This window comes from Tyto alba, unplaced genomic scaffold (assembly GCF_018691265.1).
Source record: "Tyto alba isolate M040663 unplaced genomic scaffold, T.alba_DEE_v4.0 Super-Scaffold_1, whole genome shotgun sequence".
NCBI lineage: Eukaryota > Metazoa > Chordata > Aves > Strigiformes > Tytonidae > Tyto > Tyto alba.
The window spans coordinates 17,730,799-17,746,352 of record NW_024881261.1 but is presented as its reverse complement, the minus strand read 5'-3'; the positions used below and the strand labels follow the sequence as shown (position 1 = coordinate 17,746,352).

The 15,554-nt window shown below is 36.0% G+C and overlaps 1 protein-coding gene across 2 annotated transcripts in view; it reads left to right on the top strand.

Moving 5' to 3' along the window:
• Positions 1-15,554, top strand: part of DNTT (DNA nucleotidylexotransferase) — a 100,484-nt gene that overhangs the window by 58,840 nt on the left and 26,090 nt on the right. The window contains exons 8-10 of one of the 2 annotated variants that reach the window (XM_032995277.2): positions 539-641; positions 10,290-10,553; positions 12,026-12,109. In XM_032995277.2, coding sequence (XP_032851168.2) covers positions 539-641; positions 10,290-10,553; positions 12,026-12,109 — 451 coding nt within the window. The remainder of the gene's footprint in view (positions 1-538; positions 642-10,289; positions 10,554-12,025; positions 12,110-15,554) is intronic. The other variant, XM_032995282.2, reaches the window with a different exon arrangement.

Below are 15,554 nucleotides of genomic sequence, written 5' to 3'. Positions count from 1 at the left end.
TATATTTTAAAACAGAAGAAATGTAAGATATTCAGAGATTTTATATCTGCTGTTAAAAGAAGCAATACAATTATTTATAATCACAGTTTTGTTCATTAAAGCGTCCATCAAAAGCTAAAGAAGAATATTTAATCCTGCAGTAGTCAGACTGGCAAGTTTATCTGCTGTTAGTGCACTGGATTCATAATATGTACTATGGCATTTTGATTATGTTCTTTTATCCAAAGATTACTGAAACCTTTTCTAGGACTTAAGGGGAAGAAAGAGGAAGGTTTAACATCATCAGGTGGATCTGCAGTATCTAGTTGAAGAACAGAGAAAATACATCAAAAATTTTAAATTATTGCTTAACAAAGAACACTGAAAGACCTGATAAAAGAAGTAGAAGATGCAATTTTGATTATGTTTCAAGAAACATTGCTATCACTTTATGATGCAAACTCTTCTTATAATGTAGCAAAAATATTCTCTTCAGAAATAGTGTCCAATTCAACAGGAACTTAACTCTTTTGGTCTTCTTGTTTTTTATTGCTTGTAGGGGTAAGAAGATTGGACATGACATAGATTTTTTGATCACTAATCCAGGACCAGGAGAAGATGATGAACTTCTGCATAAAGTTGTAGACTTACTGAAAAAGCAGGTATGAACTAAATAACATTTGGCCAAAGAAGACATATTCTAACAGCACTGAGTTAAGCTTATGTGGTGTTTGAAGAATGTTGATCCTTTTTACAGATGATTGCAATATTTTGAAATGGAATATTACTCTATTTGGTTATTATTCATGATGATTTAGATGCATCCTCCAGCTCTGAATGCTAAAGTTGAAGATAATACCAGAAATACTCTACACACATTCTATTGTATCTTATCCTAAGAATATGCAGCTAGTCAGACGTAAGAAATCAAGCTAGGTGGACTTTTGAGTGACACAGCAAAACTGTTCTTACAGTTTGAAATGAAATTGTATTAGTTTAATTTCTCCTTGAGATGGGAGTAGGTTCTCCCAAGGGGAACTACTTCAGGAAGATTCAGCTTTAAGCATACTGGATTTGGATGAACTAATGGTGTGAGATGAGCAAGTCTGAAAACTTAGGTACCAAAGCCCTGGAATTCTGGCTTCCTTTCAGACCATAGATTAGCATTTTCCCTGGCTTCCATTGGAATATTGTCAAAATTGTCAGTCTTCCATGATATCTGGGTTTGGAAGAGTTCACGCATTTCATAGAAAAATTGTTTATCTAAGGTTGTGTCCTGGTTCGGGCGTGCCTGTAGTCCCAGCTACTCGGGAGGCTGAGCCCTCCGGATTGCCTGAGCCCAGGAGTTCTGGGCTGCAGTGTGCTATGCCAAGCAGGCATCCACGCTAAAGCCAGCATCAATATGGTGAGCCTCGGGGAGCCAGGGCCCACCACGCTGTCTAAGGAGTGTGGGTGAGCAACTGTGTGGTGTTTAGCTGCTGACCAGGCTCAAACGATGACAGGTTGGGAGGTTTTGTTAGTTTTTTGCTGTTGTTGTTGTTTGTTTTGTTTTGGTTGGTTGGTTGGTTGTTTTTGGTTTTGGGGTTTGCTTTTTGTTTGTTTGTTGTTTTTTTTTTTTTGTTTTGTTTTGTTTTGTTTTGTTTTTTTTTTCCCCTCTATTCAGCTTTCTTTAGTTTCAAGCAGCTTTAAAGCTGGAAGAGTGAATTACAACAGGTGCAGGAGGTACCTCAAAATATTCCTGGGTCAGAAATATAGTGTGTTTGGAATAAGATTTTGTTCTACTTTTCTAGACAGCTAAGATATTTTTCAACATTTACTACCTGTACTGTTCAAAGGAGTTGAGTACATTTCAACAAGTAAAAGGCCAGCTCTCTGAGGTGAATTGCCAAATGCCCCATGGCTAGATAAAGTCAGCTTTCAGTGCAGATAGCCTGGTGAGAATGTTTTTGAATTGATTCTTCAACTATGTACTTTAATTAACGTATAAAGGGTTAAAATGTGAAAGACATTAAAGACATCCAACCAGATGAAAGCTTATCTGACTGCATAAAGTTATCTGTTTCAAGATGGTCAAAACCTTTCAACTGGCTTTAATGGAAGGGCTTCAAACTTGTTATTTCCTGGTAAAATACCACCTTAGCTGAATTCCTCTTCCTTCAGTTGACTTTTGGTCTTTGAAATTTTAACAGATTGCTATTAATTTTTTAGATATCTGTGACTTCCATCCTAATTCTGTATGGAAAGTTTATGTATTGAAATAGATTGCCTACAGGTATAAATTATCATACTCCAGTGAAAAGCATCAAAGCTGTGGCAATTAATGAGTGCTGAGAAGCCACACTATTTTTATCTTTTTATTATTTATGTAAAGTTTCTTTCTCAGTCATTCTACTCCCTTTATTCTGAGAAAAGTTGCATTTCTTCTCAGAAGCTCTCCTTTTACCTTCTTAAGAGAACTCGAACCTCTAGGAAACCATGTGTGGGTCCTCCAAAAATCATGTTTATTATCATACAGCAGAAAGGAAAAGTAACAACAGGCTGAGGCCAGAGTCTACCTCGAGTGCAGACTTTCATTCCTTCTCCCATTCCATCACACTTCACATACATTAATTAGAACAATGGCTGTGATCTGAGAAGTCTGGCAACTGCTGAAGCTTTTCAGGTAATTCTGAGCTGCTTTCATTAAATGGAATTGAAAGGAAAGAAATAGAAAATAAATTGTTCTCGCCGCTTTTTTTTTAAGGATAAAAATTTGGCAGAAGTGAATGCAGTAAGAGTATGGGAGGTCAAGGGTGGACAAAGATTTGATGAAAAAATTAAGATTCTTCTAGGAATCCCAAGATGAAGAAACTTTCAGAAGGGGAGATGCATAGTGGCTGTAGAAATCACACCCAATCAAGCCAGGGATTGTTTAAAACTATGGAGAAGTATTTTTTGTGTTCTGTTTGTCCTCCAGAATTTTTATGGCTTATACTACTCACTATACCACCTCTCTACTGTAGCAGTTGTAATATATAGGCTTTTACTGGCACAACTGAAAAATAAGCTTCCAGCAAAATCAAAATGCAAAAAAAGAAAGAGAGGAATTATACTCCTTTGCCTTTTTATTACCTTTGATTTCTAAGGGGGAGGGGAAGACACACAAAAAAACCCAAACCTAAAACACTTTCATACTTTTTGACAGTACATCAGTCATCTATTTCACAGCTTTCCACTTTTGTGCTACTGCTTCAAAGCCCAAATTCATCAAAGTACATCACTGAGGTCATGATGTTGACTTTCTTTCGGCAGCTCTTAGCAAAGGATTCTGCAATATTTAGCTTCTAAACTAGGGACCTCAGTCTTATTTAAATAGTTTAAAAGGGACTTTTTCTTAGCTGAAAAGTTTAACCTAACAAGGTTCTTCCACTGAAAGATGTTGAAATCTAAGTGGTTAAATCAACACCATCATGCTCTATGATGGAGCACCACCAGGGATAAATGGGCTGAGGAACAGAGAATACAAAGTCTCCATTGAGCTTCAAAGTAGAGTGGCAAAACAGAAAAGCTGCAATGCAGTAACAGCGTATGGTTTTAATGGTTCAAAAAAGCTTCATAAAGAAAGTAAGAAATTCTTCTGTAGGTTAGAGCTTGGAAATATATGGGCAAATAGGCTGAGCCATCTGTGTTGATGCAGCTTCATTCACATACTGTGTAAAGACATTTTCATTTTTTTGCTAAAAATCTATATAGCTATATTTAACACTGTTCCTGTTATTACATATGTACTTTCAACAGAGAAAGAGATACTGTTACTACAGGCATTCTTGCACTCTTCATTTTTTCCCTTTGTATTCAATGTTGCATTTTTCTTTTGGCTTTTAGAAAAATGAGGAGTGTAGATGCCTGCCTGTGGTTACTTATTTTAGTATCTTAGTGGTTTGTTTTAGAATCTATTATTCACCCTTGCTGAGGTGAACAGGTCAGGATGGGTAAGGCTTGATGTCCGATTAAGGTGGATGGTGAGGAACAAGTAACTGGTGTCACTTTTTCATTGCTGGAAACAATTTTTTGTAAACAGGGTTCACAGAACAGCAGCACATTCATTATTGAGTGGCAGCTGGATTTTACCAGCAGCAAATCCTGTTTCTAAGACAAGATATATAAATGGTTAAGAGGCCAAACAAAGCTGAATTTTTTTTTCAGATGAACGCTCTACTGCTGGGGCCAGAGTATTAACAGTAAGAAATGTATACCAGAAGATATGAAGGACACACTGTCCTTGAAACAGGGAAGTTGGTTAAAGTTATGAAAAACAGGATGCTGAACAGGGATGTGCTTACCGCAAAAATGCTGAAGTATTGCAAAGTATGCAAAACTTGTTATCCAATCAGAATGTATGTTATGCTTGTGTTTGTCGCGTGAACAGTAGTGATAAGCCAATGAGCTTGCTTGACAAGGCGCGTGATTGCATGTACGGAACATTAGGACATTATAAAAAGAGAACATATCACGGAATAAACCGAAGCTTATTTACTCATCATATTGATGTGTCTTGCTTCCCCGTCTTCGGCCGCGGCACTCTACAAAGCTCCTTTGTGAACACATATTGTCTCACCTTTTAACTCAATGCATTATGAATTTTTTGTTGCGTTATGGCTCAGCTTCAGCAGGAGATGAGGATATTCTTACCTAAAATTGACTGTTGCATGGAGGTTAGAGCACTGGACATGAGAGATCTTGACTTAAATCACTTTAGACAGAGGATGGGGTTTAATCTGATTGTCCTGCTTGCAATGTTATTGCACAAACTAAGCAGAAGTATTTAATTTCTTGCTATGTTTTAAGTGAAGATCTAGTCAGCAGTGACATTTCTTATGACATCTGATCTTTCTGGTGTGCATTGTATATCTGTATGTGGGTAAGTATGTGTATATATATGTCTCTATCTATCTACCTACCTACCTATCAATCATTTGATATATCTTGCTCACCAGTGCAAATGCTCATGGCATAGAGGAAAACGTCTTAATTCCTGGACTCCAGTGCTGGTCTGTCCATTGCTGTCAAAACCAGGCTATTCAGGACATGCCCATAATTAGACCATTCCGATGTACAGGGAACTTCAAGATGAAAAAGGGATCAAGTCAGCTGTGTGGTTATGCAGCAGCTGCAAAGTTTTGTATTGCTAATCCAGCCTTTGATGCCATTTGCTACCGATTTCTCACCCTAGCAAGCCTGACTGCTCCCGGGCATCAGTTCCTTGAGTTGTTCCACTTTATAGAATTCCATCTGTCTAACCTAGGTAGAGTTTTTTTCTGAACTAACATGCCTGCATCCTATTTTGGATTACCAGTAGGTATTTCACTGGAAAAAGAATCCAGTTTCACTTTATTAAACCATCTCAGAAGGATATTAAGAGTAACAACATATATACATTTCAAAAGAGCATACTGTATTACATTTTTAGGTGGCATAAAATGGTCTTACTTTGCTTTAACAGAATTAATCCACCTGCCAACATTTATGAATAATGACAACTTGTAACATTAAAAATAGGGTAGGATTTCATTTAATTAAAAATGACAAAGAATTCTAATGAGCATATTTTGATTGATTTTTCAGCTATTGATTACATATTTTTTCTAAAAATTCACAATTTTCCTCAGTTTGATTATGGATTTACTCCAATAACAATGCTATTGATATGTTAACACTCAGTTTATTTAAGTAAAAGTGCATAATCTTTCTAAAAAGGGAAAATTTTTGTATTAACGTAACTGCCCTAAAAAAATAAATTTAGTTTTGATGGTGTTGTAAATTTAAGAAATTAAAATGCCCACATTTTAAAACTTGATTGAGTAAACAAGGTCTACAGCAGTTTATGGTGTATAGATCAAGATGAAATTTGCAAAGAACTGCAGATTCCTTGACACAGAGTAATGAGAAGGCTGCTGTTTTGCAGCTAGCAGTAGCCAGAGCGTCACACAATCTTCATAGCTGACTGCCCCTTCGGGCAATACTTTTTCAAAATGTATAGAACTGCCATTTCAGCTTTACTTTATGGGGTGATGTTGATGTACAGTGCATAATCTAATTACGTTAATTGGAAACGTTATCCCAATGAATATGATCTAGGCTTTGGCTCCTATTTAAAGGTGATATCCTGGCTTTGAATCAGGCTTCAACTGCTTGTTGAACTCAGCACTTGTGTAATTGTTGCCTAATTGCATTTTTTTTAAGTGAAGTAGGTATTTACAGTGGTCTACATCCTCTCATGCTTTTCCTGTTAGCTTTAGAATTTGCCCAGCCAGCAAACTATGAAGAAAACACTACAGAACCAACCCAAAGAGAGGAAGTCCTAAAATATCTTTCTAGTCACACTTGCTAACTGTGGTCAACTGCAAATACTTAAAATCTATTCAGGTAGAAGACATGTCCTAGTTAGCAAGGGAAAACAGCAATAGGAAGGCTGCAATAATGTTTCATCTCAGGGACTCCAAGGAGTGTTTCCTTGAAGTTCCTAAATATGACAATAGGATGAGGAAAAAAAAAAAAAAAGAGAAGGGACCCATCTTTAAAAGCTGTGGTTTAACAGACAGTATTTGTGATCTTCAAGCAGCTGAGAGGTCTCAAAAGGACCTGTAGTAGGTATCCAGGATGACTTTAGGTAAAGGGAATTTCTTCATTTTCAATGTGGGCAATACAGCAAACTTTGACGTGTTAAGTTTACCCTGTTTTCATTTACAACTATATATTCCTGTAATGAGTAGCAAGCTGGAAAAAATTACTCTGAAAACTAAGTAAAGCCAATGCAGAAGAAATCATCTCTAAGATGATCATACAGCTAAGTGTTGGAATGAAAATATTGATGAAGCAGAGGATACAGTATATGACTAAAAGTTAGAAAATAACATCTTAAAAGGCCTGAACATTTTATGTCAAGGCCATTTTATCCGTTACAGACATACAGGTAATACATAATCATATCACCTCAACAGCTTATAGACTAAAAATCCAAGTATGGGATACTGATGGCCATGTGTGACTGTCCCCAGATCTCACTGAGACAAAACACTCCCTAGGTGCTTGTCCACTAGTCTGTGAAGAGAGAAACCACTGCAGGCTGTGCTATCTTGCCAGATTTCTAAAGCATACAGAAAAAAATCCTACTAAGTCTTCCCACCTACAGCAGGAATTCCATTCCTTTTGTAATCCATCTAAAGATGGGCTTTAATTCCTAATTTCTTGCACCAAAATTGAGGAGATTTCAACTTCATTTGAATAAAGAGGGCACAAACACTAACAGAGCCTATGGAAAATGTGCAAAACTGGTGATCTGAACAGAGTGTATACAAACACCGTACAGGTACTGGAAACGTAGGTAATTGGAACTGTAAAATAAGACTTTACCAAAACTTAATCTAATTAAAACTCTGCCTAGAGAAATAAATTATTTAGATTCATTCTAAGATATGCTATATAATGTCCCAAATCTCAAAAAGCAGGAAGGAAAATTAAGCAAAAGATGAGAAAGCACTGATGAAGTAGCTAGAAGATTTTTATAGAGAATGGGAAGAATGTCAGTGCTTAATAAAAGCTTGAAGTTATCAATTACTGGTCAGTGATCAATGAGATTAAAGCATTTCTTAGCATTAAAAGCAACAAAGTTAACCTGAAGGCAGGCAAGATTTCATCAAAAAGAGTGATATAATAAGCAATTTTGCGTTAACATTCAGCAGCTGTTTTGAGTCTATATTTGGAAATAACAAGCATCAGTGCCTTGTGATGTTGGGGTAAAATTAAGAAAAAATTACTCTGTTTTAAAGATGGATGTGAGACAGCACCTGCTAAAATTAAGCATTTTCCAATCAGAAGACTTGAAAACTAGTAATCCAAGAGAATGAGCTATATAAGGAGTTTTCTCATATTAGTTTACAATAAAATCAGAAAAAATTCCAAAGAAGTGAAAGAATGCCAATGCAAGTCAAATGGTTGTCGTTAAGAAGGTTGTCCCAGGGACCCATAAAAAAGCCTGTGACTAATTCCCAGTAAATAATGGGATTGTTAATTTAGAACAATCATCAACAAAAGCCTGGAGGCTGAAAATACAGTAATACCTATCAGTGTCTCTTCATGGAAATATCTTATGCTTTATATTTCTGCTTTTTTTTTTTTTGTCAGAATTATAGCTCTGAGTGATAAAAGTAATTTTATTGCTGTAAACTATTCTGCAAGGTATTTAACATATTATCATGTAAAGTTACCAGACTTGCAGTGTACAAAAGAAATAATCAGAACCTGGTGTTTAATGTGGCGATAGTCTTCCAAAAATCTCTTCATTGTCACCTATGTGCATAAGAGGTCTGATCTGTATACCATTGTAGTTAACCACCAAAAATTGCAAATAAAAACATATCTATACACTCTCAGTTCAATATTTCAATTTAAAAAAAAAAAAAAAAAAAAACAAACCCACAAAACTAATATGATTCTTTACCATATATTAAGGGAACTAAAAGTCAGGAGGCATTCTTGACCATGCTTTTTTATGGTGAGACTAGTATAAGAATTCCTAGCCCAGAGGAAGGAGAATGTGTAAATATTTGAGGGACTTCAAGGGAGAGACAAAAAATTGATTCAAGGATCTAAAGAAATCCTGATGATGGAAATTTTAAGAAACTAAGTCTATTTATCTTATCTATGAGAAATCTGAGAAGTGGGTTTGATCAGGTTGTAAGTTAAAGTAATGTTAAGGGAGATATGAAAAGACATGACAGTTGTAGGCTTGTTGATGCTGAAGATGAGAACTAATGAGCTTATGTAGCCAGAACACGGTTCAGCTTAGTAGCTTTCCTTCTAATAATAACAATTAAACACCTGAGAGACTATGAAGAAAGTGGTTTATGCACTATTGTTGCTAACCTTTATAACAAAGGTAAATTTCTTTTGCAAAGGCAAATCTCAGAAGTCTACTTTCTGTGAAATCAGGAGCTCAGAGGAGGCAGTTACAGTGGTCTCCTATATTTTATGAATCTATAAAAGATAAATTAAGGCCGAGTGTACCAGGATTTAGGCACACATCTAAGTGTTTTCATCATGTGGAACTAGCTTCAGAAAGTGCAGTCTTTTTGCTAGCTGAGCTCTCCTGATAGAGCCAGCTTCAGTGACACTAAGCATTATTGTATTACTACGTATGAAGCTCCATTTCTATTCTGAACACTCACGGGTGACTGAAGGAAGTGGTGTGATGGACAGTGTCTGCTTTATTTCTTTATTACTGTGTATTTGATGTTTTGTATTCTATAAAAAGGATGTGCTGGGCAGCAGAGAGAGGGAGGCTGCTCCTTGTCTCATCCCAGGTGCTGTGCTTTGTGTGGTGAGAGGGTTTCTGGCTGTTGAGAGGATACTGCACTTTACCTGAGGGCAGCTGAAAATGTAGAGCTCTAAGCAGCTTTGTCAGTGCAGGGTAATTCTTAGATGTCCAGGAAATCAGTAGCCTCAGAAGCTGCCCAGAAATGCAAAGAACAGGCACAAAGACAGGCCTGAGGAATGACAGAAAGATGCTTTTCCTAAGAGACTATACAGGATAGTGTAGAGTTTACTGCAACCCCCAGAGCCACTGAAAGGTTGCTGGCTACAGAGAAAGGCTGGAAGAAATCACTACCTCTTTCCACACAGCCCTTCCTACAGTGCTGGATTAGAAGGAATTAATTTATGAGACTCTATTACTTCAATTTTTCTCACTCTGAATGTTCTTTTATTATAAAACGAAAATCTTTTTTATGCTTTAATAAAATCTAGCTCTTGAGGATCAGTAGTTTTTTGGTGCACTCCTTTCAAACAGAAGGCATGGGCAGGGCCATTCCACATCTCTGGAGACTCCAAACTTTGTCACAAGGAAATCTCACACAACAGACACAGTCCAAATGCTCTATTTGGAATCTGTCAGCAAGACTGTGCTCTGCACTAATCTGTTTTTCTAGATGTCTGCCACATGTGAAAACATCAATTTCTGTTGATATCAACTACAAAAGGCTTAGGAGGAAAGGATAGAGGGGAAGAATTGCAAATATTGTCTCTTTAGTACAGGGCAGGACATAGCCCCTATCAGATGACTACCACTGCATATTTCCCTCAAAGAATCTTCTAGTATTTTCCTAAAAGTTGAAGCTGTTTCTTTTATCTGCTTGGCCCAGATTTGGCCTGACACGGTTCTGTGTTTTCTGAAACTGAATTTTACATTAATTTTTTAAAACAACTGTCCAGAATCTCTGGAATTACAGTAAAGCCAGTCCAGCAATTCAATGTGAGCAATATCTTCTCTTTAGGGCTTACTCCTGTATTGTGATATCATTGAATCAACATTTGTAAAAGAACAGCTACCAAGCAGAAAAGTTGATGCCATGGATCATTTTCAGAAGTGTTTTGCAATTTTTAAATTGTATCAGTCAAGAATAAACAACAGCAGTTACAACACGTCAAAAAACTTCGATATGGCAGAAGTCAAAGACTGGAAGGCAATTCGTGTAGATCTGGTCATAACCCCCTTTGAGCAATATGCATATGCTCTGTTGGGCTGGACAGGCTCCAGGGTAAGTAACCACAACAGTCTATGTTTTCTTAGCATTGGTAACCTGGTTTTGCTGTTGCAGAACCATTGAAGGTTCATTGATTATTAAAAAATGTTTCTTTTCTCCATACATTGAATTTCATGCTGTCATCAACTCAACCGATGATTCTAAGTTGGAACTGACAAACTCATCACTGACATTTATGGATGTCTCCCTAGAGGATTTAACATCTATTTTCCTAGAAACTTAGTGTTTAGGTTCATGGACTGAAGAACTAGATTTTCAGTCACTTGCATTGTCTTTTTGCATCATACTAGTGTTAACAAGCAATTTAAATGGTTACTGAGTAGAGAGATGATTTGGAAAGTGTCACAGAATTTTACAGGAAATTAAACATTTGAGAAAGAGATGTTCTGAATTGGAACTTAAATTGTTTTGTAGGAAATTGTAAATAATTTGACAACTTTCTTTTTGGATTAGATAAAATATTTTGTTTCAGTTGTATTTTAATTGAGTGTTTTAAATTGTAAAAAATTGGAAAATTTAACAATTTACACATTAGTTTTGAACTAGAATAAAATTTGTTTTGATTGATATTTTAAGAAGTTAAGAAAGCTTGAAATGACAACTACTTTCACAATAGACACTGTAGTCAGTGTCTATAATATAAAATAGTACAGTATTTTCAAAATAAAAAATTCTATCTAAATGCAAACTCAAAACTGAAATGACTAATTTCTCTCCAGACAGACTTATTTTTCAGTCTGTTCTACATGTTTGCCTTCTGATGTTCATTTTCTTAAGGAGTGATTACATGGTATAATGGAAAGCTGCTGAGCCTACTCTGAATGATCTTTTTGATGTGCTAGAAGCAGTACAGGTGCATTGCCACTCTGTTCTACTTAGATTAATTGGAAGCAAGATGTTTTAGACCAGGCAAAATTTTGCAATTGATGTGTTCTCCTGCTGAGCTGATGAGTTATTTCAGTCACTTTTCTTTTTTGAGATAATAAATTGTATTTATTTGGACCTTGGATTAAGTTCTGCAGACTTTGGGGTCCTTCTTATCCTGGAAGTGTTTGGCTACTTAAAGGCCCTCTTCTCGACTCTGTAGGTGGGTGTCTACACTAAGAATGCACTTTGTGAGGCCTGTTCAGTGAGTATGCAATGACTCCATCTTTCTATATCTCACTCAGCTCCTACTCCCTGTTGAGATAATTCATTTACAGACTGTGGGAGTCCATCACAGGCTATATATAACCTTACTTTCTCATACAGTGCCCAGCTATTCTCAGACTAACCAACTGAAATGATGGACCGTAGTCTATCAAAATGTTGCCCTTTCAGATGATCCACTTTTTTCAGCAAATTGTCTTTTAATAGAGGTAATTTTAACATGTTTGTTTATTGTTTGGTTTGGTGTTGGATCTCTCATACAAAAGAAAACAATTTTGATTTGTCAGAATTTCTCATCATTTCTATATCTTTTGCAGCAATTTGGACGTGATTTGCGGAGGTATGCTACTCATGAAAGGAAGATGATATTGGATAACCATGCCTTATATGACAGGAGAAAGGTACTGATTAACCTCAGAAATAAAGATATCGTGTTTTTATTTCTGAGTATGCATTTTCAGTTCATTTTTGATATTCAAGCACATAGACTATTTTAGCTTATTTTCCTATTATGTGGTAAAACAATCCCACATTCACAAGATATAGTTTCACTGACAGAGCCTGATTAAATCTTCTTTGTCACTGCTAAGGTAGTTTCTGAAATTTAACAAGATACGTATATTAGACAATGGTGTTTGGTAGGAATTGTGCAACCTTTATGAAACTGAGAAAAACTCACCTGCAAGTATTTGAAAAAAGTATTTTACTGTCCCATTTCAGAATGAAGGGTCATTTCTGTGTCACAGGCACAATTTTAATAGGGATTTTGAAGGAAGAAGGGATATTGAGTGGTACAGGCTCAACTAGAAGGCCTGAGAAAGTTTTTGTAGGGTATGATAGTAAGCAGAGATCAGGGATCGTCCTATTTTTAACGCCCTCCATTCAGAAGTCTGTGTAGAATTCTGTTTAGACAGGCTTGCCAGTCTTGGTAGTAATTGGGAGTATTTCTAGTCTAGATGCTCTTGTCTGCAGTTATACTGATATCTTCATTTATCTGCCTTAATGTCTGTATTTGTATTAGACCATTTTAATAATAAGGAAAAATCAATATTGAAGATGTTTATTGATGTCATTATAGGGGAAGGCAAAAGTACCATGTCAGGATTTTACATTAATCTTTCCTATATATTCTTTCTAGAATGGAGACTGCTTTTAGCATCTCTACTTGCATACAGCATTGTCTCATTTTTTGTTTGTGAGACACAGCAGTGATCTAAGCCCTCACTCAATTTCAGCTGTCTCCATAGGTGCTTGTTAGGCTCAGATGCTATAGCATCCTCAGTTCACATAGAAACCTGGGGAAATGATCAGACTAATGATCCATTTAGTCAAATATCCTGTCTCCAACAATCGTCAATACTAGATGCTTCAGAAGAAAATATAAAATCGCATAATAGATAAATATGCTATCAAATATCTAACAGGGGAAGTTTCTTCATGAACTCAGGGATGATGTCGGTATCTTTCTGCCTGCCTTTTATATTTTGAAAGCATTCAAAACATAAACTCTTTGCCTCAACATAATGTAGCAAATGTTATTATCTGCAAGTTAATATCTGCTCTGTTAAATAGCTTTTTGGGTGTAACAGATAACTGCACTAGGAAAATACAGAGAATTTAAGAAATGTCAGTGTTATTTTTTGTGTGCAGCAAAATTTGCCTGTCTGGTATAGAAATATCTATCATTATATCTGTTGCTTCTAGACAGAACCCTGGGACATTCAGTGATGCAAAATAGACACCGTTCATTCATGAACAGCATCAATCAGTATTATTTTTCTCTATTATGTTTAGGCTTCATATCTGATATACCATTCAAATCCTTTTGGGAAAGAAAACACAAGTTGCCATGTGTATTTCACTGGACCAGCCAGGTTGTTTCACAGATAAATTATGAGTTTATTTTCACAGTGTCCTCTGGGAAGAAAGATGCTCTTGTCTTCCCAAATTTTTAAGTAAATAACTGAAGTAGAGAAAGGTCTAAGGCCCTAAAAATCCACTGATTTGAGGAGGCCCCTGTTTGCAGTGTCTGGCTTGAATTTTCTCCTGTTGAATATCTGCCTCAGGACTTTGAAAAATACATAGAAACGTGTAAATCCATGACATGTTTCTCAAAGCCATCAGCTGTAGCTATAACTGAATCTTCAGACCTTCTACATGTCTGAGTCTCAACTTACATTTCCTCACTGTGCTTCCCAAAACTAAAGAAACAGAATTAGTGAGCGGACTGAGAAGCAAGACTTACAAAATTTTCCTTATTACTTATTATAATGCAGAAATTCTATGATGAGGGCAAGTTAAAAAAAAAAATCCAGACCCTCAGGGCAAATTTCAACTGTCTTGACCATGAAGTCCTTAATCTAGGACATTCATATATCAAATGAAAGACATGAATGGATCAATTGTCCCTTTCAAGGGGGGGACTCTGTTTTCGAATGTCTATTGTTATGACCCTTCCCCCGCCCACAATAATAACCAAGTCTAATTTTTCCATTTAATCCCAGACACAGACAGTTTACTTCCAATTTTTTTTTTTTTTTTTTGCTGCAAAAGACAGACACACTACAGATTTCAAAACAAGAAGTTATATTAATCTGTTGACCCAACAGAATACTGTTCTTGTCTCTGCTGCATTCTCAGAAATAGCTAAATTACATTAGCTGAAATTTTCTACAAAGAAAGGAAATTCTACAGCAGATATGCAATATGAAAAATTTCAGACCAGGCAGCACTGCAGTTATAATCTGCTTAAAACAGTCTTTTATGAAGTAGTGTAATTCTAACAAGAATTAGGGAGACACATCACACATCTCTTCTAAGTATACTACTATTTATAATCTAATGTGTTAAACTATTTTTCTTCCTATTTTTAACTTTAAAATTTTGTATTAAGTTATTCTCATAAAGAACATTTGAACAAAAAGCCTTTCACACTGCCATCCAGTGTATAGTAAAGGCAAGAATATGCATAATACAACAATGGCGTCTGTACCTGTGAAACTTGAGATGATGATCCATAATGGAAGAGAATTTTGCAGTAAGTTGTGTGGCTGTCAATGTGGTATAACTTTAGGGTCATTAGGTTAGTTAGCTTAAAATCACTCATGAAAATAATTAGTATCTTTAGTGCTGTGTCAGGGAACATATACCCAAATAGTGAAATGTTTAGGTTCTTTTTTCTTAATTATGAAGACTACAGAATCTTCTTTACTGTAATTCTAGTGCTTTTATTTAAAAACCATTTGGTTAGGGGGGAACACTAAAAACATGGATACTTTATCTATACCATCTCTTAAATTTAGATTGGAATGTGAACATATGTATTTCATAAGGATATTTTAATTTGTGGTAGGAAAACTTCCTTTCTCAAAGGAAAGCTTTCTTGAAGCTAAAAACAACCAGGATGCAGATATCCCTTGTGCAAGCTGCTCAAGATCCATCAACACATCCTTGATTAAGGTTAATTAGGCACCATAGGTAAAAACTGAATCACATCTTTTCCATATTTCTCTCCTTGTTTGCTGAAGAGAGGTTACCTGATGTCACTGGCTTTGTCCAGGCAGACAGACTTTCATGCACAATTCTGTAACAGTCACTGGGGTATAATTCAGGAGCTGGGCCAAATCCTTTCTTCATTCTTCTTCTTTTATTACTTTGTGTGTGTGTACAGCAAAAAGGATAGAAAGGTCAGGGAGAGTCAAACTAATTTTTGATCCTGATGAAGAATAAATGCTTTCTTTGAAAACACTTGCCTGTCATCATTTAAAATTTTGCAAGTTGGTATAACAAATTAATAGACCATGCTACAGCAAATTTTTGTTTTTTTTTTTTTTTTTGGATGGAACG